Source organism: Mercenaria mercenaria, chromosome 15, assembly GCF_021730395.1.
Source record: "Mercenaria mercenaria strain notata chromosome 15, MADL_Memer_1, whole genome shotgun sequence".
Taxonomy (NCBI): domain Eukaryota; kingdom Metazoa; phylum Mollusca; class Bivalvia; order Venerida; family Veneridae; genus Mercenaria; species Mercenaria mercenaria.
In genome coordinates, this window is record NC_069375.1 from 41,003,360 (window position 1) to 41,028,429 (window position 25,070).

Below are 25,070 nucleotides of genomic sequence, written 5' to 3' on the forward strand. Positions count from 1 at the left end.
GTAAACATAGTGCATCAGGTACTGAAAAGAATGTAACTATTAATATTTTAAAAAATAATATTCACCTTTTTATGTCCCAGTAATTTGATTACGTATGACACAAATGAGCCACGCCATGAGAAAACCAGCATAGTGGCTTTGCAACCAGCATGGATGCAGACCAGCCTGTGCATCTGCGCAGTCTGGTCAGGATCAATGATGTTTGCTTTCAAAGTCTACTGCAATTAGAGAGACCGTTAGCGAACAGCATGGACCAGACTGCACGGATGCTGGTCGGAAACACACTATGTTGGTTTTCTCATGGCGCGGCTCAAATCATTTAGCTTTTCAATGTCATCCTTTTTCTATTATGCATTAAAAGCCATTTTATATTCAGATTTGTGTTTATTTTTTCGCCAATTGTTTCTGGAATTTCATTCACTTGCCTCTTATCAACTAATTATTTACCAATTTGTTGCTTGTCAACGTGGGTGGTACGTAAGACAAAACTTACGAAATAGAACATGTCCTAATCTGTAAGTCAATACTTAAGATTTACGAAATCAAGGAATAGCATCGTACACACGGTGATATTTGGCTGTACATCTTGAATTTAATTGGTGTTGTACAACAAAAACTTACCGTCTGTAGAGGGCTTAAGTGACACATGTCTTCTCTACTGGCAGGGAACAGGAACAGAAATTGCTAATGCTATTTCTTTTTTCAGGATTATGTTGAGGGAAATTGATCCCACAGACTTTAAATACAATGCCAGCACCTAGCACTGAAGTCTCGAAACATTTAGCAACTGAGTCACCAATGTAGTTCCTGCATTCTTTTTTCTAACGCTTTCTTGTTGATATGCAAGGTAAATGACAACTTCCCAACACACAAATGAGTTCAAAAACCAGTCTATAGTCTCAAGCATTTGACTGGCTGATTCTGAGCTCATTCTTGAAACTGACCAATAGCAAAGCAGAATGTTGAGACTAGGGTGGAGCCAAAGGATGATTCTGAGCCCACTCTTGAAACTGACCAATAGCAAAGCAGAATGTTGAGACTAGGGTGGAGCCAAAGGATGATTCTGAGCCCACTCTTGAAATTAACCAATAGCAAAGCAGAATGTTGAGACTAGGGTGGAGCCAAAGGATGATTCTGAGCTCACTCTTGAAATTGACCAATAGCAAAGCAGAATCTTGAGACTGGGGTGGAGCCAAAAGAAAAATTGTAATTTTAAAGTCCAGTTTAGTCTTTTTAAAGCCTTAGTTCAGGCTAGGGTCATTGATAAATACAGTAAAATTCCTACTTACGACCACGCCGAAATTACGACCGCACCGCTAATACGACCGATTTAGCAAAGAACGGAATATTTCCTTCTTAAAACCAGTGGTCGTTTGTCCGAAAATGCGACCAGACCGCTAATCCACTAATGCGATCACCAATTTCAGAACTGTTTGATTTTTTCACACTTAATTAATCACCGCAATTACGACCACTCAAATTTTTCTCTATGTTACCGCAAATCGCCGCGGGAATTAACACGTGCGACATCGTGTTAACACGTTAAGTGAGTACATTGTGTATTTATCCATTAATTGCTAACAAGTCTTTTTAACGTTATCAAAACAACGTATCAAACTGTTTGATTGTCTGAAATTGTTATTTAAAGATGTTTGGTGTTTTACATCGCTATTTTAACATAAGAAATTGTTGAAATAACTAATTTGTTTGTAATAGACGAATGCCCGCTGATCGAATTGATTGGATTAAAACGGATTTAATTAGATCTAAACGGTGTTTGTTTGTTATTATTAATGTAAATACGTTTGGGATTTCAGCGGAGAATGAAGTTTGAAAAGGTTTGATATTGTTGTAATTGTCTTTAACTGAACAAAATTCAAATCATTATCAGTTAAGTGCGTCCTTAATTAATACACAGTTTGATCCGTAATTCTTTGATTAACACAGTGATCAAGTATTTAAGGCTAAAGAAATTAAAGAAAATAAAGCTACATATAAATTGAACACTGTGTTTGCCATTATTGCGTCTTGATTGTATTCCAATGTGTTATTATCTGCCAGACCTTCCCTGTATAGCCTTGTCCACTAATCAGACCAGACCGCTAATAAGACCAGTTTTACAAAGAACCATGGGTGGTCTTAATAGCGGAATTCTACTGTATAGACCCTGAAGTGCTTTTGACAGTAAATTCCATACAGTAAAACCTTTTTCTTCAGATTTTGCTTTCTAAATAAAACTTAAGAACTGAGAAATTCTGCTGCTAATAAAACAGATGGTTTGGATATCTCTTAACAAAATAAACAAAAACCAGGTCGAAAATATCTCAAATTTAATGAATCTTTACTCTTATAGAAATCCCCTGGCTGCTGATGCACTGTTACAACTCCCTCACTAATTGACATTTATAACACCATAAAACATGTAAATTCCTGCAAATCTATGATACCTTGCTTATGGCACACTATGAATCAATACTCCCCATTTAAAACATATCAGTTACTGCCACAAGATGTAAATACAGTGTAACATCATTAAAGCATGCATAATGGGGAAGCTATTCAGATTTTCCTTAATATTTCATACATCAAAATTAATACACTAAGAGCTTCCATTTTGCTAATTCAAAACTTGGAAAAAAAGAAAAACAAACTAACAAATGTTTTAACAAGAGGGCCAAGATGGCCCTAGGTCGCTCACCTAAGAAACACTCCGTAACAGTGTAAAACATGTTTGACCTAGTGATTTCATGGAAACAAATATTCTGACCAATTTTCATTAAGATTGGACCAAAAAATTGGTCTCTTGCGATAAAACAAGCATTTTCTTAGATATGACCTAGTTTTTGACCCTAGATGACCCATGTTCAAACTCGACCTAGATTTTATCAAGGCAATCATTCTGACCAAAATTCATGAAGATCAACTGAAAAATACAGCCTCTATCACATACAGAAGTTTTTTCTTTGATTTGACCAAGTGACCTAGTTTTTGACCTCAGATAACCCATATTCAAATTCGACCTAGATTTCATTAAGGCAATCAACCTGACCGAATTTCATACAAATCAATTGAAAAAAAACAGTCTCTATCGCATACACAAGATTTTTCTTTAATTTGTCCTAGTGACCTAGTTTTTGACCTCAGATAACCCATATTCAAAATCGACCTAGATTTCATCAACGCAATCACTCTGACCAAATTTCATGAAGATCAATTGAAAAATACATCCTCTATTGCATACACAATGTTTTTCTTCGATTTGACCTAGTGACCTAGTTTTTTACCCCAGATGACCCATTTTCGAACTCGGTCTAGATTTTATCAAGGTAATCATTCTGGCTAAATTTCATGAAGATCAGTTGAAAAATACCGCCTCTATTGCATACACAAGGTTTTTCTTTGATTTGACCTAGTGACCTAGTTTTTGACCCCAGATGACCCATTTTCGAACTTGGTCTAAATTTCATCAAGGGTACCATTCTGACCAAAATTCATGAAGTTCAATTGAAAAATACAGCCTCTATCGCATACACAAGGATTTTACGTGATATGACCTAGTGACCTAGTTTTTGAACCCAGATGACCCATTTTCGAATTCGGCCTAGATTTCATCAAGGTAATCACTCTGACCAAAATTCATGAAGATCAATTGAAAAATACCACCTCTATCGCATACACAAGGTTTTTCTTTGATTTGACCTAGTGACCTAGTTTTTGACCCGAGATGACCCATTTTCGAACTCGGCCTAGATTTCATCAAGGCAATCATTCTGACCAAAATTAATGAAGATCAATTGAAAAATACAGCCTCTATCGCATACACAAGGTTTTTCTTTGATTTGACCTAGTGACCTAGTTTTTGACCCGAGATGACCCATTTTCGAACTCGGCCTAGATTTCATCAAGGTTATCATTCTGACCAATATTCATGAAGATTAAATGAAAAATACAGCCTCTATCGCATACACAAGGTTTTTCTTTGATTTGACCTAGTGACCTAGTTTTTGACCCGAGATGACCCATTTTCGAACTCGGCCTAGATTTCATCAAGGTTATCATTCTGACCAACATTCATGAAGATTAAATGAAAAATACAGCCTCTATCGCATACACAAGGTTTTTCTTTGATTTGACCTAGTGACCTAGTTTTTGACCCGAGATGACCCATTTTCGAACTCGGCCTAGATTTCATCAAGGTTATCATTCTGACCAATATTCATGAAGATTAATTGAAAAATATAGCCTCTATCGCATACACAAGCTAAATGTTGACAGACGACGGACGACAGACGACAGACGACGGACGACAGACGCCGGACATCGAGCGATCAGAAAAACTCACCTGAGCATTGCTCAGGTGAGCTAAAAAACCTTTGACTGTTAAAAAGCTAGAGCCATCACTGGATGTGATTAATACCCCAGATGCTGCTTTCATTGTGTTATGATCATTACTTTTGACCTTTAATGGTGACCTTGACCTCAGATGTTGTGACCTTGGTGTTATCCTGCACATTATATTGACACAGGAAACAAAAATGAAACAATGCTGGTTAAATTACACAACTTCCTTTCAGCAGCAAGGAAGACCTGGTGCAGACACCTAATCAAGCTATATGACCTTTGGCCTCCAAGTCTGACCTTGAACCTAGTGACTTAGATCAAGGTATTACCGGTACAATGGTGAACAATTTGTAGACATTTGAAAATCTATCACGGGGCAAGTGAATTAATACCTTAGTATCCATTAGCCCTTAGCCTGCTGGCGGCAGATGATTCTGCCTTTGCGACCAGTGCAGACCAAGATCAGCCTGCACATCCGTGCAGTCTGATCATGGTCTGCACTGTTCGCTATTCAGTCAGTAAATTTTCAGTGAAATCCCCTTTGAGTACTAAGTGGTACTGTCCAAATTGAAAGATGGACCAGTCCATTATAGAAATAAAGCAGGTTAAGGGTTAGAGCAATTTTTAATGGTTTGACTAACACTCCTCATGCATTTGAACCTTGATAGATACGATCCATAAACCTTTGTGTAAATGGAATCTCAGTGGTTTCCTCCATTACAAAGCTGAACCCAAAACAAAAAGTTTATCTTATTTTTGTTCTGTAATCACTCATTATTTTCGATATCTCTTCAAGAGTTTATTCCTGCCAGCCATCTACCATGCCACATCCCTCGTAAATAAGATAGCTAACTGACAGCCTCCTCTAGGACTCAAAGAGAACTGCTTATTATTTAATGGACATACATGAAGGGGGTGAGCCATAAATAAGGCCAGTATCTCACTTATTTGTAAACAGACACTATAATAATTGCTACAAAATATGAAAAAAGATAGGTGTGAATTATTCTCCTGTGTTTTAAACTATTACTCATCCAAACAAAATATCCTGAAAAATATTTTTATTAATATTTTCCTTTTTTAAGTTATTGGTACAAAATATGCCCATGACAATCACAAGGTATTCTATCTTACAGAGAACCTCTTAAAGTTATACATCAAACAAAAATTGCCATTTTCAGTTCCCTAATAATGTTTAAATATAATACATGTACACCTAACAAAAAAGTTGCCATTTTTCAATCATACTTTAGCAAAAACTGCCATTTCCCAATCGCTCTGTGTCATACACCTATCAAATTCTGCCCTTTTCAATCACCCCTTTGTCATACACCTATAATAAACTGCCACTTTCCAATCCAAATGCTGCCATTGTTCAATGTTTTATGTTATACACCTGGGACAAAACCCTATTTATATTATCCCCTGTCGAATGCCAATTTTATCAAAATTCAAACCAAACATCTAGAAAATGCTGACAATAATTTCTAAATTTTTAAGTCTGGAGGAGACACCTAGTATACACTGCCAATTCACTGAAAAAAATATAATAGTCAAAGCACTTGCAAGGCTGACTTGCCAACTTACTTCATCAGCAATGTCAAACATCTAGCAAAACTGGCAAAAGAGGAGGCATAACAGTGCCGTATGATTAGCTTCAAGGCAAAGCGACTTATACTGCAAATTGATATCATGCAAGAATTTCTTCTAATTACACAAACTAATGCACACATTAGAACACTAAATAGCAATAACTCCAAAAATCCTACTAAAAAGTCGGGAAAAAAAAATCAGCTTTACGAATTTTGCACAACTGCTAAATTACGTATCGTTTATCGTCTTAAAAAATAACTACTATTCCGCTTAGTAATTCAATATTACCATTCTTTAACACAAAAAGAATGCCTCCGTCAATAAAATTTATAATAAAAAATTGAGTATAATTCTTTATAGCATTAAGCCTTACAATGCTCCCCTCTGTTTCTAATCAGCCTGGAGAAATATCTGAAAGTTAAAGGGATTTTATTTGGCAGCTTCTATGACGGGTAAGAATTATTATATAGCTTTGTTCTGAAGCCCTTTATAGCAAATAAAGACATTGGATTTAGCGTAAATACCTGTGACTTTATTAAGATTTCTCTACGATGATAAACTGTCGTAAATGGTAAGTACTTTAAACTTCAAGGAGCCTACAGTACATCATGCATGATCAGCAGGAATTACGAGCACAATCTGACCTATGACGGTTTTTGCGAGTATGCGACAAAAGTCAAATTATGACACTCGGGACCGGGGGGTCTTAACTTGGGGTTGAGGTAAATCTCTAAACATAACCCTAAATCGAAATCCACTAGTTTGTTTAGCTAAACACTGAAATTATGATAAAAACTAGATGTGTGTTCATAGAACACTGTTGCCCCCATTCCTGTCACCTTATGCATATTTCTTACTATGACAAGGTTGATAACTCTGGCCTGACTGTGTGAAATCCCAATTAAAACATCAGATGCACAAACTTCCCATGCTAAATAACAATCCTGACAGGTTTGATGACTCTAGCTTAAATAACTTTACACACAATGCAAGTTTGGACGGATGTAAGGGACAGACAGATGGACAAGGACAAATGTGAGTGCCCTCTCCCGCTCAAAAACTGGGAGTGGGCCTGGGTACAAAGAAGTATGACAGGCAAATGGGTATTGTGCGTAAATATGCATTTTTTGTCTTATGTTCAGAAGAAAAATGTTTTTACCTGCCCGTTTCCAAACCGTCCCTGCATTTCCACCATGGTGACAACACAAAGCTTGCCGAGGTCTATCTGGAGATATTCGTATGAGTACTGGTCAATCATTGGTTTAGGACACCATGCACCTCCCATTGTCTCTGTCCGTATTCTAAAAATAAAAAAATTGTATTCTCCATTGAATATTTTTACACACAAAGTTCTATATTTACTATCTACGCAGTAGTATTTACCCTTACCATGCTGGGCATGACTGAATCTGCCTTTCCATGCAGTCTGATCACGATCTGCACTGTTTGCTATTCAACAGGTATCTTTCTGATAAGCACCCTTTTTAACAGTGGTACTGTCCACCAAACTGAAAGACGGACAAGTTCATTATAGAAATTTAACAGGGTAAGGGTAAAAGAGGGGAACCTTCTGAAATAGAACATTCTGTTCTAACATCAAAAACCTAAAATAGGGGACTTGCCTATATGACTATAAATAGATACCGGTAATTTGACAGAGGGGCCTCACTGAAATCACAGTTATTCAGTCTGGTGAACTGGAATGATAGGAAAGCGGATTCTGATGTTAATTCAACAAATGCTGCCTAAATCCTGTTCCTTCTATCACTTGATGTGCCAACTCCTTAGACTTAAGACTTTTAAACACTTCACAAATAGAAAATCCTTTGATACGAAAATGTTTTTAACAACCACAGTTTTAACAGCAAATGCTATTACATAAATCATAAACTGATTTTATGTGCCATATGAGCAAATAAACAAAATATTATAACTGAAATAAACACCATGTGAGCACTTGCTATTCACAGAATATTATTTTGATTTAATTACATTTCATTAAAGAAAGAATCCCTGATTATTTCTGTTCATAGCTAAAAGCAATAAATCATTAGCTATTTATTGTTTAAGAACACAAAGTATTTTGTAAAGGTACCTCTTTAAATGGGTTGGAAATACTGGATACAAGCACACATCAAAAGTGGAGTATTACCACAATGATCAAGTGGAAAATACTGCACAACCCCAAATTTATAACGAAAAACTGCATGTGAAAACTCTTGATGCATACAGAAATACAAAGATGCTATTTTTCATCTGCAGGCTGTTCATATTCTGTTATATTTATAAAGTATAGTTACTTTGATACAAGTGCAAAATATAGCATCTGTGCTGATGGATGATAACTTCTACAGATTTGGATCCTTTATACAGGATTTAGCAGTGATCACTACACACTTATTTTGATTTAGCAGTGATTATCAGTGCCTTTGTAGCGATCATTATAAAGATATATAAGCAGTGATTATAAGGTATTTGAGCAATGAGCATTAGTAATCTACAACAAGAGCATTATGTAATAGAGCAACCTGGAACAATTGCATCAGTGATCATAAGGCATTTTAGCAGTGGTCGATATATACAAGAAACAATGATCACAACATTAGCAGTGATCAATTTATGCCTGTAGCAGAGATCATAAAGTAATTTAGCAGTGATCATTATATACCTACAACACTGATAGCAGTTATCATAAAGTGATTAAGTAGTGATCAATGTATGCCTGTAGCAGTGATCAAAAAGTAATTTAGCAGTGATCATTATATACCTGCAACAGTGGTAGCAGTTATCATAGTGATTAGCAGTGATCAATATATGAATATAACAGTGATCAAAAGGTAAATTAGCTGTGATCATTATATACCTGCAACACTGATAGCAGTAATCATAAAATAATTAACAGTGATTAATATTATGCCTATAACAGTGACAGCAGTGATCATAAAGCAATTTAGCAGTGATCATTATATACCTGCAACACTGATAGCAGTAATCATAAAGTAACTAAGATAAGTGATCAATATTATGCCTGTAACAATGATGGCAATGATCATAGAGTAATTTAGCATTGATCATTATAAATCTGCAACATTTTAACCTTTAGCATAAATTGTCGTCTGCTGGAAATGTCGTCTGCTAAAATTGTAAAGTTCATTCAATTTGCTCCAAAATTGGAAGAAATATTGTCAGAGTAGCAAACAGCTTGGAACCTGATCAAACGCCGATTTAATCGGCGTCTGATCTGGTTCCAAGCTGTTTGCCATGGCTGTTAAATTCGCCTGCAGCAGGCTAAGGGTTAAATGTCTCAGACAACACTCTACATCAAATACTTGAGCAGTGATCACTTAAAACCATGTCCAAGATACAACATGTCTATAATGATCACTGATCACTATCTACATCAGCAGTGATCAAAAGATACTGAGTGACCACATAATAATGCAATAAACACATGTGGGAATATAAACCCTAATGGCTATACTGCTGATTTTACCACAGGATATATTGTTTATTGTTTGCTTGAATCAAAGAAACCAGGCAGCTACACCTAGGTATAAAATAGATGTAAAATATGAGCAAACCCATCATAACCCGATCATAAAATATCAATACTCAACAAAGTGGTTCCAGACTTGCCCAGCCTGCAACTGAACTTAAACTAACAAAATTTATGATTCTATGCAACATACTGCATAAACATTTGTTATTCCCAAGAAGTAATCACTGCAGCTGTTCCAAGGGGAGCCTGGAGTCACTTCTTGTACATATAAAAGCCATATTTGAACAGTGAACATTGTGTAAGTCTTGTCTTTGTTATCGTTAGTGCAGTCCCTGTCCTTATCATTAACATCATCACCACTATCATCATCATCAGCAGCAGCATAATCATCAGCATCAGCAATATCTTAATCATAATCATCTTCTTCAAAACAATCAGCAAATCAATGGAGGCAAAAAAACTGCTTGATTTTAATCAGTATTTGACTGTTGGGGTTTGTCACAATGAAACAATTTAGAACATATGGAGACATTCCAGGAAGAGTGCATGTACACTCAAGGGCATCATTTCCGGTACATGCAAGCACCCTGATAGAACCAATCACTGTGGTGAGGCGGGGCAAGTGATTGAAAATCAGAGACCCTAACCACTCCTCATGGAGATCTCCAAGTTTTAATTAATCAACCAAATTAAAAGATCAATAAAAAAAACTCAACTGTTGAAGTCTACCAATCAATAACTAATCAGGAAACCCCACTGATGACATCTATCAATCTATAATCAATCAAGAAACCTTGAAACCTATCAATTAATAATCAGTCAATCAGTCAAAAAACAAAAATCTAATCAACAAACAATTCAATATTATAATGAATCCTTTTAATCAAACATCATCATCATCATCATCACAATCATCATTACAATCATCATCATTGCAATCACAATCACCATCATCATCATCATCATCATCATAATCAATAGCAGCAACAGCAGTGGCATCCCAACACTGATACCAATACTGCTTACAATACACTGACAAGACATGAAGGTATTTTGACCGAGAAAACTGTAAGATATGAAGGTTGTTAATAATTTTAGTCACTAATGTCCCAGACTAATCACACATAACAATGTCTTTCCAAGAAATGATATGAATGTTTATTTCAAGTGGTTCGTCTGCTGAGAAGCAAAATGGCAATTCTGGCACAGATTCTGAAAAATGGAAAAAAAAAATCCTCCCTAAAGCTCAAAATACAGCATTTTTGCACAAAATTTATGCACTTGTATCATGCATTTAGTGCACTATGTCTCATGTCATCCGATTACAAAATGCATCCGTCATGATAAAACCCGCAGTGTTCTAACATTACTTGCATTCGTTATAAAACCATAGAATGTTTCCATAATTAAAGAAACCTGGCTGGAGACATTAAATAAAACATAAACAATATGACAAGTTATGAAGAAGACTGTTTCTGCAATAAATGCCAAATGTAATCAGACAACTGCCAAAAAGAAACAGTTTTATGCAAAAAAATTACCTCCCTTGATTGTACTAATTAACATTTGGTTTCAGTTACCTCCCCTTTTTGGGACTTGGGAAGAATTGTAGGAGGTTCTTATATTACAGGAAAATATTTACAACATATTTTGCAAATTTACATCATAAGACTTATTTTTTAAATCTGTTTTGATTAAAAAGGGAGGTAACTGAAAGTATGCAATATGAAATTTTTTATAATCTTCATTCATTTCATAAGGAAATGTCAATACTGTCAATTAAAAATGGCAACTGAAAAGTAATCAGTTTTGAATTATTAAACTAGTATTGTAGGGACATTTCACATAAATAAGGCTTGTTAAAAGAGAATAAATATTACCCAGAATGCATCATATGGCAGAGGATCTATTGATTACAAAAAAAAGCTGCTGTTACGTTTTTGATAACCAGAGTGCATATCAACATTAATATTAATCTTTCAGTATCTAACAGTAAATAACAGCGCATAAAACCTATTAATCATGATCGTTAGAAAGATAAAACAACATTTATGCAAATTTTATAGTCCATTTCTTTTAATGAATTGCCTCCCTTTATTTGGTAATTATTATCTTATCTCTGACTTGAAGCAAAATTAAGAAACATTAACAGGCGTCAAAGTCAACATAATATAATTAGACGAAGCCAAAACAGTAAATCAAAAAACTTGCGAACCAATTCAACTCGCCGAGGGACTATATAACATTTCAACAAAGGTTATAAAAACTGAATCAGTGAATGCATGAAGAAATTAACATTCATATTTTCCACATATAACTCTCGGCTAGAAGGAACAGGGCGCCTACTAGTAGCATAAGATGGAAAGATAATACCGGTACTATGCATGTTTTCAAAGCGAAAATGTAATAAATTATATTTTATGTTGAGTTTGTATTAAAATATTACTTTAAACGTCTCCACATACACATAAATGTTGCATGTGCGCACATGACACTGATGGAACAGACCTTAATTCTGTGAAATTTATGATTCGGGGATTTATAAAAAATGCAGTTATCAATTACCACATCTTAATTGGATTGGATCTTGAAACGGAGTAAAAAAAAAACAAGAGCTGTCAGATGACAGCGCGCTCGACTATTCGAAGAATTGATTGAAGAATGGGGTCAAAATATTTCCATAGATTTTCAGACTAAACAAAAAAATGGATTAAACAAAAAATATTCCTGTATTTGTGGATTTCGATTAGTCTTGCACTAAATGGCAATGTGTGACCATGATGGCAAATATGTTAAGGTATATGTTAGGCAAAACATGGACTTATATGAAAAATTTAACTAATTTCCAAGTCCAAAAATGGCCATAATTCAGTCAAAATAGTTGACAGAGTTATGTACTTTTGCCTACAGATGGAAATCATGTTGATAAACTAGTGTTAAAAGTTTCAAAGCCACAGTTCAAATAGTTTTGACAAAACGCTGACTTGTAAGAAAAACTGAACAAATTTCAAAGTCCAAAAAGGGCCATAATTCAGTCAAAATAGTTGTCAAAGTTATGTACTCTTGCCTACAGATGGAAATCATAATGATAAACAAGTGTTTAAAGTTTTAAAGCCATATGTCAAATAGTCTTGACAAAACATGGACATATACAAAACAGAACCAATTTCCAAGTTCAAAAAGGGCCATAATTCAGCCAAAAAAGATGAGAGAGTTAGGTACTCTTGCCTATTGATAGAGACTATTATACTGAACAAGATATAAAAGTTTCAAAGCCATATGTCAAACACTTTACACAAAATATAAACTGGTACGAAAAACTTATCCAAGATTTCTAAGTCAAAAGGGGCCATAATTCAGTCAAAATGCCTGATGGAGTTATGTACTCTTGCCTACAACTGGACATTGTGATGGTAAACAAGTGTTGAAAGTTTCAAAGCTTTATCTCAAAAGACTTTGTCAAAATGTGGACTGGTACGAAAAACTTAACCAAGATTTCTAAGTCAAAAAGGGGCCACAATTCAACCAAAATGCTTGATGGAGTTACGTACTCTTGCCTACAACTGGACATGGTGATGGTAAACAAGTGTTGAAAGTTTCAAAGCTTTATCTCAAAAGACTTTGTCAAAATATGAACTGGTACGAAAAACTTAACCAAGATTTCTAAGTCAAAAGGGGCCATAATTCAGTCAAAATGCTTGACAGAGTTATGTACTCTTGCCTATAACTGGACATGGTGATGGTAAACAAGTGTTGAAAGTTTCAAAGCTTTATCTCAAAAGACTTTGTCAAAATGTGGACTGGTACGAAAAACTTAACCAGGGTGTGACGCCGACGCCGACGCCGACACCGACGCCGACGCCGTGGTGAGTAGAATAGCTCTACTTATTCTTCGAATAGTCGAGCTAAAAAAAAAGTGTAAGCAAACACAAATTTCCTTTACGTTGCACTAAAAATCATGGTAATTTTTTGCGACAATTTGAGAACTGTGTCAGTCTAATTTCCACCAAACTTCAACATGAAACATTTAAACAACAGCTGAAATTGATATATTTCTGTTTTCGTATAATTATACTATTTCATTCAAAGTATATTCAAACTGTGGATTTAATCATTGTAACATGGAAAATGAATGTTTCTATCACAACTTTACCATGGTTAAAACAGGCTTTTCTAAATATTCTAAATGCTTGCCCTTATCCCTTACACTCCCCCCCCCCCCCCCCCCCCCCCCCCCCCACCACCCTCTCTCAAAAGGTTATGCAGACTTCTGAGGGACTTAAAATGCCTGCAATTTTTTGTTACATTCTGTCTGATATGTCAGCCAACAGGGAAGAATTTAATACTATTGTTTTCCTTTTCTAGATCACAGAAATACCAATTCCATATAGAATTACATACCCTTAATTTAAAACTGAACAATAAACTAGTAGATATGTGACCACAAAATACAAGGCTCAGGATCATAATGGACACTAATTGATGGTTATCTATTTTTTATAATCAATTACCATCCCCTGTACAGCTAGTTGGACCACTGTTGTCCAAACCTGATACTAGAATTATTGAGGACAGCTATGCTCGGCCAATCAAAATGTACTTAAAAAGCAATAAAGTTATCACTTAATGGCCGCTTTGATCTTCTGTGGACACAGACGTCAGTGTCCTCTCCTCTACATACATTATACTTTGCATACTTCAGAAACTATTCCCCTAGCAGATGGTCACATTTTATTCTGGACTCATGTTAATTCTTTTATTTTTGGGAAATTCATTAAACATTTCAAAGTGATTAACAAAATGAACAGCAATCTGTCATAGTTTGCATTTTCTAAATTCAAATTTTCCTATGGTTTTCCAGGATAACTTTCCAAGCTCCTGTGAACAGCTCCTAAAACTCAATTATCTCCCTTTGCCCTCATATTAAGTAAGGAAGAAAAATGAAGAAAGAAATTTTGATATCAGATCACAAACCATTATATTTTGTTCCCTGAATGTTAATTTGTGTCCATGAAGAAATGCCTCATATCATTTGAAAATTCAACATAACTTTTTCACATTTCATTCAATTTTACAAGTAATAACTTAACTTGTAATCTAAAGGAAAAAAACTATACAACAAAATTCCTCATTCAGACAATAAATGCAGATAAAACTGAAAGCTCAGTAGATATCATTTAATTTTTGCAAAGAATTTGCCACTGGGACAATATAAAAATACACTTATAAAATGATTACCTCCCTTTGCAGAATTTCCACCATTAGCAGGGGCACAAAATGGAGGAGACATTTCAATAACATTTTCTGTAAAACTTGGTAAAATGTAAATGCCGACTACTGAACATCATAAATGACAGACAAATTATATAACTAAACTGCCAGTGAGTGTGTGTGGTCTAATTGTTTATAGTACTTTTATGCCTGAGGCATACTGTAATAATTAGCATATAAAGATAGCATGTTGCTTTTTAAGCAGTACAAATTATTTGCATTTCTACAGTATTACAGCTATCACAAAATGTTTTTTAAGTGTTCCAAGGTTAAGCCATGGACAACCAAACACATATTCCAAAACGGAGTTCATAATGATGAAAGCAAGAGTTATTTATTTCAACATTTCTCCAAGCACTTGACAAAACAACAGTTTTACTATACTTTCTGTACATCAAAGTTTTCCCAACACTATGACCATCCCATAAATAACATCAAAACCATGTTGTTTAAATGATGTGTAAAAATGTCTAGCATACACAAACAGTTGTTGTTTAAATGATGTGTAAAAATGTCTAGCATACACAAACAGTCAAACCTCTCTGATTCTGACTGATTCTGCCTTTGCAGCCAGTGTAGATTATGATCAGCATGGACATATGTGCAGTCTGATCAAGATCTGCACTGTCTGCCATTCAGTCAGTATATTTTTGGTTAAAACCCCTTTAAACAGCTAATGGTACTGTCCAAATTGATAGATGGACAAGTTCATTATAGAAATTTAGCAGGGTAAGGTTTAACAGCACCTCAACAAATATCTTTCTAAAAGTGCAGATATTTTCTTTCTCAGCTGACAAAACATTTAAACATTAATTTTGCAGAGCATTAACCTATGTCAAACTTAAGCAACAATGGAGATACTCTATGAATGTAACAGCCTCTGTAATTACAAGCTCTGTATGACATGGCCAACAATCTCTGTACAACATGGGAGACACTCTATGAAGGTAACAGCCTCTGTAATTACAAGCTCTGTATGACATGGCCAACAATCTCTGTACAACATGGGAGACACTCTATGAAGGTAACAGCCTCTGTAATTACAACCTCTGTATGACATGGCCAACAATCTCTGCACAACAAGGGAGATACTCTAAGAAGGTAACAGCTTCTGTAATTACAAGCTCTGTATGACATGGCCAACAATCTCTGCACAACAAGGGAGATACTCTAAGAAGGTAACAGCTTCTGTAATTACAAGCTCTGTATGACATGGCCAACAACCTATGTACAACAAGGGAGATACTCTAAGAAGGTAACAGCCTCTGTAATTACAACCTCTGTATGACATGGCCAACAATCTCTGTACAACAAGGGAGACATTCTAAGAAGGTAACAGCCTCTGTAATTACAACCTCTGTATGACATGGCCAACAATCTATGTACAACAAGGGAGATACTCTAAGAAGGTAACAGCCTCTGTAATTAAACCTCTGTATGACATGGCCAACAATCTCTGTACAACATGGGAAATACTCTAAGAAGGTAACAGCCTCTGTAATTACAACCTCTGTATGACATGGCCAACAATCTCTGTACAACATGGGAGATACTCTAAGAAGGTAACAGCTTCTGTAATTACAACCTCTGTATGACATGGCCAACAATCTCTGCACAACAAGGGAGATACTCTAAGAAGGTAACAGCTTCTGTAATTACAAGCTCTGTATGACATGGCCAACAATCTCTGTACAACAAGGGAGATACTCTAAGAAGGTAACAGCTTCTGTAATTACAAGCTCTGTATGACATGGCCAACAATCTCTGCACAACAAGGGAGATACTCTAAGAAGGTAACAGCTTCTGTAATTACAAGCTCTGTATGACATGGCCAACAACCTATGTACAACAAGGGAGATACTCTAAGAAGGTAACAGCCTCTGTAATTACAACCTCTGTATGACATGGCCAACAATCTCTGTACAACAAGGGAGACATTCTAAGAAGGTAACAGCCTCTGTAATTACAACCTCTGTATGACATGGCCAACAATCTATGTACAACAAGGGAGATACTCTAAGAAGGTAACAGCCTCTGTAATTAAACCTCTGTATGACATGGCCAACAATCTCTGTACAACATGGGAAATACTCTAAGAAGGTAACAGCCTCTGTAATTACAACCTCTGTATGACATGGCCAACAATCTCTGTACAACATGGGAGATACTCTAAGAAGGTAACAACCTCTGTAATTACAACCTCTGTATGACATGGCCGACAATCCCTGTACAACATCAGGCACAGTATTTGAGGCATGAACATTTTGGAGAAATATGGTAACACAGTGGACCTTTGTTTGCTCAAACTCAGATTATACGAACACCACACATGATCTGAACACATCATCAGGCCCCAGCAAAATCCCTTTATCATGTATATTTTTTACGGCTCAAACTGCCAATAATTTGAACAAATTTTGCCGGTCCAGTCTAGTTCAAGCGAACAAAGTTTGACTGTATATGATAATTTGACTCACCAATTATACCTCTACAATAACAAGTTTTTAAGAGTATATTTTTAACAGTATTTCCAATAAAAAATATAGATTCCCTGCAATGAAGTCTTCTGTTAAAGATGAACACTCCATGGTGTCATAAAACGTTAGAATAAAATAGAAATATTAACTGCCTTTGAGAATATGGTGAGATAAATCATGTGTAAATATAACATTTATTAGCCATAAATTCTATCAAAATTTGAGCTATCAAAGAAAAAAAAAACTCCAGTTGATGTGTTATATGTTTTATATCATAAAATTTTATTAACTTCACCCCAATGCTCATTGTGTTAAACCACAACCTGGTCTTCAAAATGGGAAAGAGAAAAAAAAAGTGCATTACTTTCAATATATTATATTATAATCAGTGTATTTTTTTCCTTTCTTAACTAAAGGAAGATAAAATAATACTTAGAATTATATTAAGATTAAAATTAACTTAGAATAAGATAATGCAGTAAGATAATACATGTATTGCAGGCTGATAGAATATCTGTATCATGTTGATTTCCTTTTTCTTCCTCCACAATGAAGATTACACATTATCTTGAAACAATATTGAAACTATACTTATGCATGCTTCCAAATTCATCTTTAATTTCAATGAATTCAAGATTTTAGTAAAACAAATTTAGTACGAAACTGTGTTTTTAGAGAAACAAATTTTATATCAAACTGTGTATCATAAGTTTAGTTTGTAGAGAAACAAATTTGATATGAAATTGTGTATCATAGGTAAAGTTGTGCAAGATAAGAAAAATGTTATACTTTCAGTATTTTTAAGTTGTACCTTAGTTACCTGTATATAATGTGCACTCATGTATAGTATGCAACCTCAGCTTCAGCGTAAAATCAGAGAGTTGCACTTTCTTGTCATAGATGGAAACCCAGAGTAATACGATTTTTAGATATTTATTCAATCTGTGATATTTTAATAGTAAAAATTTACCCTGAATTCATTTTTATTCATCTTTTGCCTTCTGTACAGTAAGAGGCTGGCACAAAAAGATGCAATTTTCAGAAAATCTGTTGGTTTTTTTTTACCCCTAAAAACCCCAGTTTGCTCAGATGGGATTTGATCCGCTGTCGGCATAAATTTTCCTTACATTTTATTGCCGTAATCGTAATCTTCCAATCACAGGATTTTTTGGGTCCTTTTCGATTAAAAATCTAGACAACTGAAGATACCCATATTTTAACACTTAAAGGGTGCTTCAGTCTGTTTTTTTTTTTAACTAATAAAAAGGTTTTATTGATGGATAAATAATTTTAATCGCATTATCTGTCTATAAGATGATCAAATCGCAAAATTATTATCTTTAAATCGGAGGTATTACATGACAATATCATGCCTTGAGGTAAGAAAAGAGCGTAAAAAACGGGTAAAAAGCGTAAGGCATACTGTTTTCCATTTTGCCAATGCTCAATTACAACAATATCATTATACCGCATCAAAATTTATGACGTCGACAAGGTATCACCACATCGGCTTTATCAGGTGAAATAATGCCAAAAATATGAAAATAATATGCAATAAAAAGGTTTCACAGCATTAGGAACAGCTATCAACTTTCTGATAGGGGATGAAAATATTACCAGGTTAAGATAATGTTGAATCATTATCTATAACTCCCTACTAGTTTATGGAGTATAGACAGAAGTTTCTAGTTTTAGATGAAAATAATAAAAATAATAGATTTCCTAGTTTCTGCACCTGTTTACAATTTCTTGAATCAAGTCAATTTAGATGGAAGATTGTTCTTTTTTTCTTCACCTCAAAAACTATTGTTTTAATAATCAAAAACACCCCAATTCCCAAAAGTTAAATGCATTAAAATAAAGTGTAGCCAGGTGATTAATTTTAATATCAAGCACTACTGTTATGATGTAATTTTGAACAATAACCAGATGTATTAAAAGAGCCTGCTGACAGTGTTTAGAGACTGCAGAATTGTTCTTGGATGAAAGAGGCAGACTCGTATCAAAAGCTATCAAATAATGAAATTCCATTTTAAAATATATCTTTTGAATTTAGTTTATTCTACAAACTTAAGAAACAGCATAACTGCTAAATTTTATAAGAATCTCCATTTTTTTTTTCTTTATTTTTTTCCCCATCTGTATTCACTCGTAAGTTATGACTTCTTGTTGTACAGATCATGGTAAAGTATTGTAAGTATCTAACAATGATTTGTCTTGGGATTTCTAAACTTACTGATAATGACATTTCGGTTATCGACTTGAGTACTGCTTAAACGAAAGATGTGCCTTAAATGGATAAATAGGTCAAACTTAATGGAGTATTTTTTTTACCATGATAGCGATACATTAATTATCATTAGCAAGCACTAGATACAATCTTTCATCATTATTTTGATCCTGATTTGAAATGATAAAATGAACATGGTACCAATAATTATCAGACTTTTTTTATAAGTGCCATAAAAGATCATTACAGTTACTGTTAAAAGCACAATATAAAGGCTAAAGTACTTTTTTCTGTAAACAGGCACAGAGGGAGAACGTGGGCATAGGGGAGTAGGGGAAGTGGAGGGGAGTAATTGTTAGATCCATATAGTGAGGAGCTAGTTAAAGGCCTGTGTTTACGGAATCACCTAAAACATTTCATATTAAAAATGCATTTGTTACTTGCTGGTGGGTGGGGAACTTTTATGTTACTCTTCTTTAGTCTGCAGTCGCCTCTAGATCTCTGAAATTTAGTGTAAACTACTCTTTTTATACAGATTCCCCGCAACATCAGGATACATTTCAGTTCTGACAGTTATCAAGGACTGTAAGTGTCAAACACTGCAAAACCACTTCTGGTTTCTAATGGTCATAAAACTACCTTATCAGACTTTCATAACCTTTCACAAACATACCCTTTGAAATGGACCTACTTGATTTTCATTTTTTATGTGAAAAAGACTTGACCCAATGATTCACAAAGTTGAAATAAAACTTTTTATATCATAATAACTGTAAACCAGTCCCTAGGCTTATCAGTCATGTACAGCCTGATGTTAAAATACATTAAAAATATCTTGTATGAAGACTGTTTTTCAAGTATCTCTCAAGTGTTATTAAAAAGCTTCTTCTAGGAAGACTTTAGGATGCTCCGATTTGTGATTTTAAGCGAGGATTACAGTTGTAAGTTTATTAAGTTTATGGACTCCAGTAAATGGGTTACAGGACAAGTACTTGGCTGGAAAGAGGGCCACTGCATGTACATTAAAGTGTAAAATTTTACATCTAAATTCTATACTTATCATTTAAGTTGCTAATTAACATGCTTTTGAGTACCGCACTTTAACCATCATCTACCATTCAGTACTCTGTTTAGGGAGGTTTTAAGGGGAGGCTATAAATAATACCTAGTTTAAAAATCATAATAAATAAAATCAGAAAAAAAAACTTCATCAAAGCCATCTCCTTGGTCCCAAACAAGTACAGAAAAGTTTGAAATCTCTAACCTCAGTTCTGTTGGTCTTCATAATTCATATCATGTTTGATTATCTCTAATAGTAAGCGTATTACAGTTGGACAAGAATTACCTCCCATTAATTTTTACTTAAGAAATAATAAATCTGTTCCTATATTTTATCAGTTAATAAAATATGGGCAGGAGTTTGGATGCGTATTAATTAAATCACGAGTGCGCAGCACGAGTGATTTAATTATTTGCATCCAAACGACTGCCCATGTTTTATTAATTGATAAAATTATTGGAACATATTTATTATTTCGATTCTAACAACGCAAATAATTCGCATTTTACAGTACTACATTTTCAGGGTAATACGTCATTCGGGTCATACGCTGTTACAATTTACCCCCTTTGGTTAGAAAGTGTTGCATAGCCAATGGAACGTATATATATTTGTTTCTTTTTTATCAGAATTTTGAGAAGTATTTATAAGTTAGTAATCAGCAGTTAGTTCCAGCACGGATACCTTATGCCAGGACGAGTACGGAATGTTCAGTAATGAGAATGAACAATTAATTAGTGTCAACAGAGTTTACGGAATATTTAATTAAGTTAAAATTATTTCTTCTTGTACAAAAACTCTAAAAACAGACTCCTTTTACATTTGGACCGATGCCAACAATTTTTGGACAGTTGCCAGAACCAATCTATTTATAGTAACAATTTGTCATCAAAGTCGTCCACATTTTATATACTTCAGTGTAGAAATTTCTTTATATTTTATCCTGATGAAGGTCATTATATGACCGAAACCAGTAGATCTTATTAAATTTGTTAAGCACACCCGGTGTTTGATGTGTTGTTCCTCTTAACTCTCTTTTATTATTAGTTCAAGTTAGTAATCTATCAGCTCGCAAACTAATTATGAACAGAATCATCAAAATAGGCAAGTTGACCCTGTATTACGAGTGACGAGATTAACTTTTATATGACGTCACATCATTATGACGTCATACTTTATGTCATACATTTATGACATCACCGCTGAATCATAATTAAGCTAATTGAATTCGCTCGTAGAGATCAGAGCGTGTTTTACGGACCTACACATAGGTCAGTATGACTTTTTATTATATTTATGTTTTTGAAATGCTGTTTTCATCCATTTGGCCCTGAAATAATTCGTATGTAATGGAACTGAAGTAGAATCTTTTATGTTACAATCATAGGGGTTGAAATGTAACAGCCAACCATATTTTATCGTAGATTCATGTATAGGCGATTTCGCTATATGTTTATATAGCAACTGCTGCGGATCGTGTTAGAATCTCTTCTACACTATCTAAAATATAAAAAAAACTAATACACACTGTCTGTAAAACATGACTGAATCAATCAAAGAATTATTTCCTATTTATAGCTTACAGAAAGGGGGAATGATGGTGCTAGAAAATTGGAAAATAATGAGGAAAATGTATCGGAGAGATATAAATGGAAAAGTCTTGCAATATTTCCTCTCTTCGGAAATGATTACTCTGGTATATTATCCTCTCGATATGCTGGTAGATAATCATTCTGGAGTTATTGGACAATAAAATATTAATGACTTCCCAGTCTTAGCACCATGTGACTTAAATCTCTAATATCAATAAATTTTGTAGCTAAAAGATCCTTTTATGGCAGAAAGATGCACTCTAGAAGTAGCCAAAAGATGTCAGCCAAAGTATATTGTCTCTTTTAACAAAAAGGAAGTTTTTTAGCAGAAAGATGCTCCTTTGAAGCATAAAGATGCCTTTTTCTGCATGAAGAAGATATTATAATCAGCTGACTGAAGTTCTCTAAGTCAAGGATTGTTTTCTTGTTTAACTGGTTCTGTATGAAACAACATTAAGTTATTAACATGTTACAGTCCTGTCATCAAGGTACTAATCCATAAATATTAATACCACTTCAAAATATATCATGTTTTAGTCACTTTTATGCAAATTCCCTTGTCCCTTGGGTAATAAAAGTCAAGAATATGGTTTTAAATTCATTATTAACATTACGATCACTTTCAGGAAAACGTCTAAGATGCCTTTTCATGCTTCCTTTCTGGCAGTCAGACCAGCATCCATCTAACACAAGCCAGATGAATTGTTTCATGGACAGTTCCTCACAAAATTGGACAAACATGGTAAGACGTAATCTTACAGCAAGTGAGAAGCAACTGTGCTGCCACTCAGCCATTGTGACCCCGTTATTTTTTATGTTAAGAAAGGTTTAGAAACCTGACACCACTATTATAGTCCTATAAAATAATTTTACAGGAAGTCCAACAAACTGTACTTTTGCTATATATCTTTCTTTTTTCTCTCTCTTAGAAGTGGCCGCAGTAATATTTTAATGAAGTAAATAAAAGATAAAATCAAATACTGATAGAATTATTTTGCAAATATGTGTTAAGTGGTACTTGGATTGAAAGGAAAATGTTTGCTAAATGTAATTATCCAAAATCAATTTTTCAAACATAAACTGGATCCTTTTTTTCCTGGAACTGTTTACAGAAAAACTGACATCACTTCCAGCGGACAACACCCGTGGCCTTCTTGGCACGAAACTTGCAGAATTTGATACGATCAAACATTTAAACACTGTGCCGCAACAAGATTACAATGTTTGTGTCATTTTGAATCTTCAGGCAGATGTGATCATAATGATTTGACATGCGTAAACGATAAAAAGGTTTCTTTGTAAACGGGTGCAGTACGCCTGCACCGACTGTTAAAATAGCAGACGGAATAATCTGAAAATTCACTTGTGACAATAGGAAGATGAAACCTGATCACTTCCAGAGGGCAACATGACAATTTCAGCAGCTGTTCATTACTGGACAAGTCTTTTTGAAATAAAATCCATCCCTCTAGGAGGCCGGATCATATTGTTTAAGAACCCAAAGAAGTTAAAGTAAAAGTAGCCAAAATGCAAGAAACTGATATTGGTTTTTTTTCAGAATAATTTCCTTTATGTTTTTGAAACACAGTCTGTTTTTTCAGGCACTCAACAGTAATTAAATTTTCAGTGTAGTAAAAGATCAGATGGAAAAAATGTCCTTGGCACATTGTGCAAGTGCATTACTCATACCCACATATTGGCAATGAAAGCACCTCAAATTAAATGGCTTCTTCCCTTCAACAAGAAAGGAAGAACACAATAAATTTTACTTTTTTTTTATTTCTATAATCAGTGTAATGTGCCTGATTAATTTTTGTTGCAACTCCATGTTATTTAAAGCATTAATATGCAATACATGTGCTATTGCCCTCAGAAAAGTAGAATCAATTTTGCTTCAACTGTTTTATTTTGAAATGAGGGAGAGGTGTTTAAGCAGATGCAGGGTCAAAAGTCATAAAGAAATCTGAAGTGCTATGGCTTCTTTCAAACTTTTGGTTAGTCACACAGGCAGCTCTGAAACTGTCCGCTGTTTATTCATGACTCAGATTTCAAAAGATCTACTGCCTGATAGTTTGAGCTCCCATACATGAAAATGTTTGAGATCTGGTGTGGCTGGAACTTCCCATACATGAAACGGTTCAAGTCCTGATGTCAGGCTGACGAACTCGCAAATCTTTTTCAAATTCAATTACTATAATCAGTATCCCAGAGGGTTTTAAACCTCCTGACATGACTCACAAACTTATTCAGTACCTTAAAAAGATTCATTCACATTTTAACCTTTAGCCTGCTAAATTTCTAAAATGGACTTGTCCGTCATTCAATTTGGGCAATTCCACTTTTTATTCAAAGGGGTTTTCACTGAAAATTAACTGACTGAATAGCAAACAGTGCAGACCAAATTAACTTGCTGCCAGCAGGCTAAAGGAATCACGTCAAAATGACTTTTCACGTAACTTACCTTTCTAAACAAATCATGTCTCCGAAATTACAGTTTTGGCTGAACTTGCAGAATTTCCTGCCAACAATATCAAATGAATTCATAGTATTTATCTTGCTATTTTTTTTATTTTATATACTTCCAATAACAAACAATTAAAGCCTCAACACAGCAGTAGTCTATTTTCAAATAATTTCAATCAAATTCCAACCTATCAACATTTTGTTTTCTTTGGCAAAATCTTCCGTCTCTCATGAAACTTACACTAACTTCATGTCGGCTGTATTAGGTAACCGTTTGTTTTAACTGGGGGTACGCCAGTAAAATCTCTTCTCCTGTCTACAGTTTTATCTTTTTTTATTTTTGATTTGAAACAACTCTTCTGCTACTGTATGAATTTTTTTTAACCCTAAGCCTGCTAAATTTCTAAAATGGACTGGTCCATCATTCAATTTGGGCAGTACCACTTACTATTCAAAGGGATGTTCACTGAAAATTTACTGACTGAATAGCGAACAGTGCAGATCATGATCAGACTGCACGGATGTGCAGGCTGAACTTGGTCTG

General features: G+C 34.6%; 1 protein-coding gene across 3 annotated transcripts in view; it reads right to left on the reverse strand.

Moving 5' to 3' along the window:
* Window positions 1-25,070, reverse strand: part of LOC123552050 (discoidin domain-containing receptor 2-like) — a 191,147-nt gene that overhangs the window by 24,181 nt on the left and 141,896 nt on the right. For all 3 annotated transcript variants that reach the window (XM_053525086.1, XM_053525087.1, XM_053525088.1), the window contains one exon: window positions 7,094-7,235. In XM_053525086.1, the coding sequence (XP_053381061.1) occupies window positions 7,094-7,235 (142 nt within the window). The remainder of the gene's footprint in view (window positions 1-7,093; window positions 7,236-25,070) is intronic.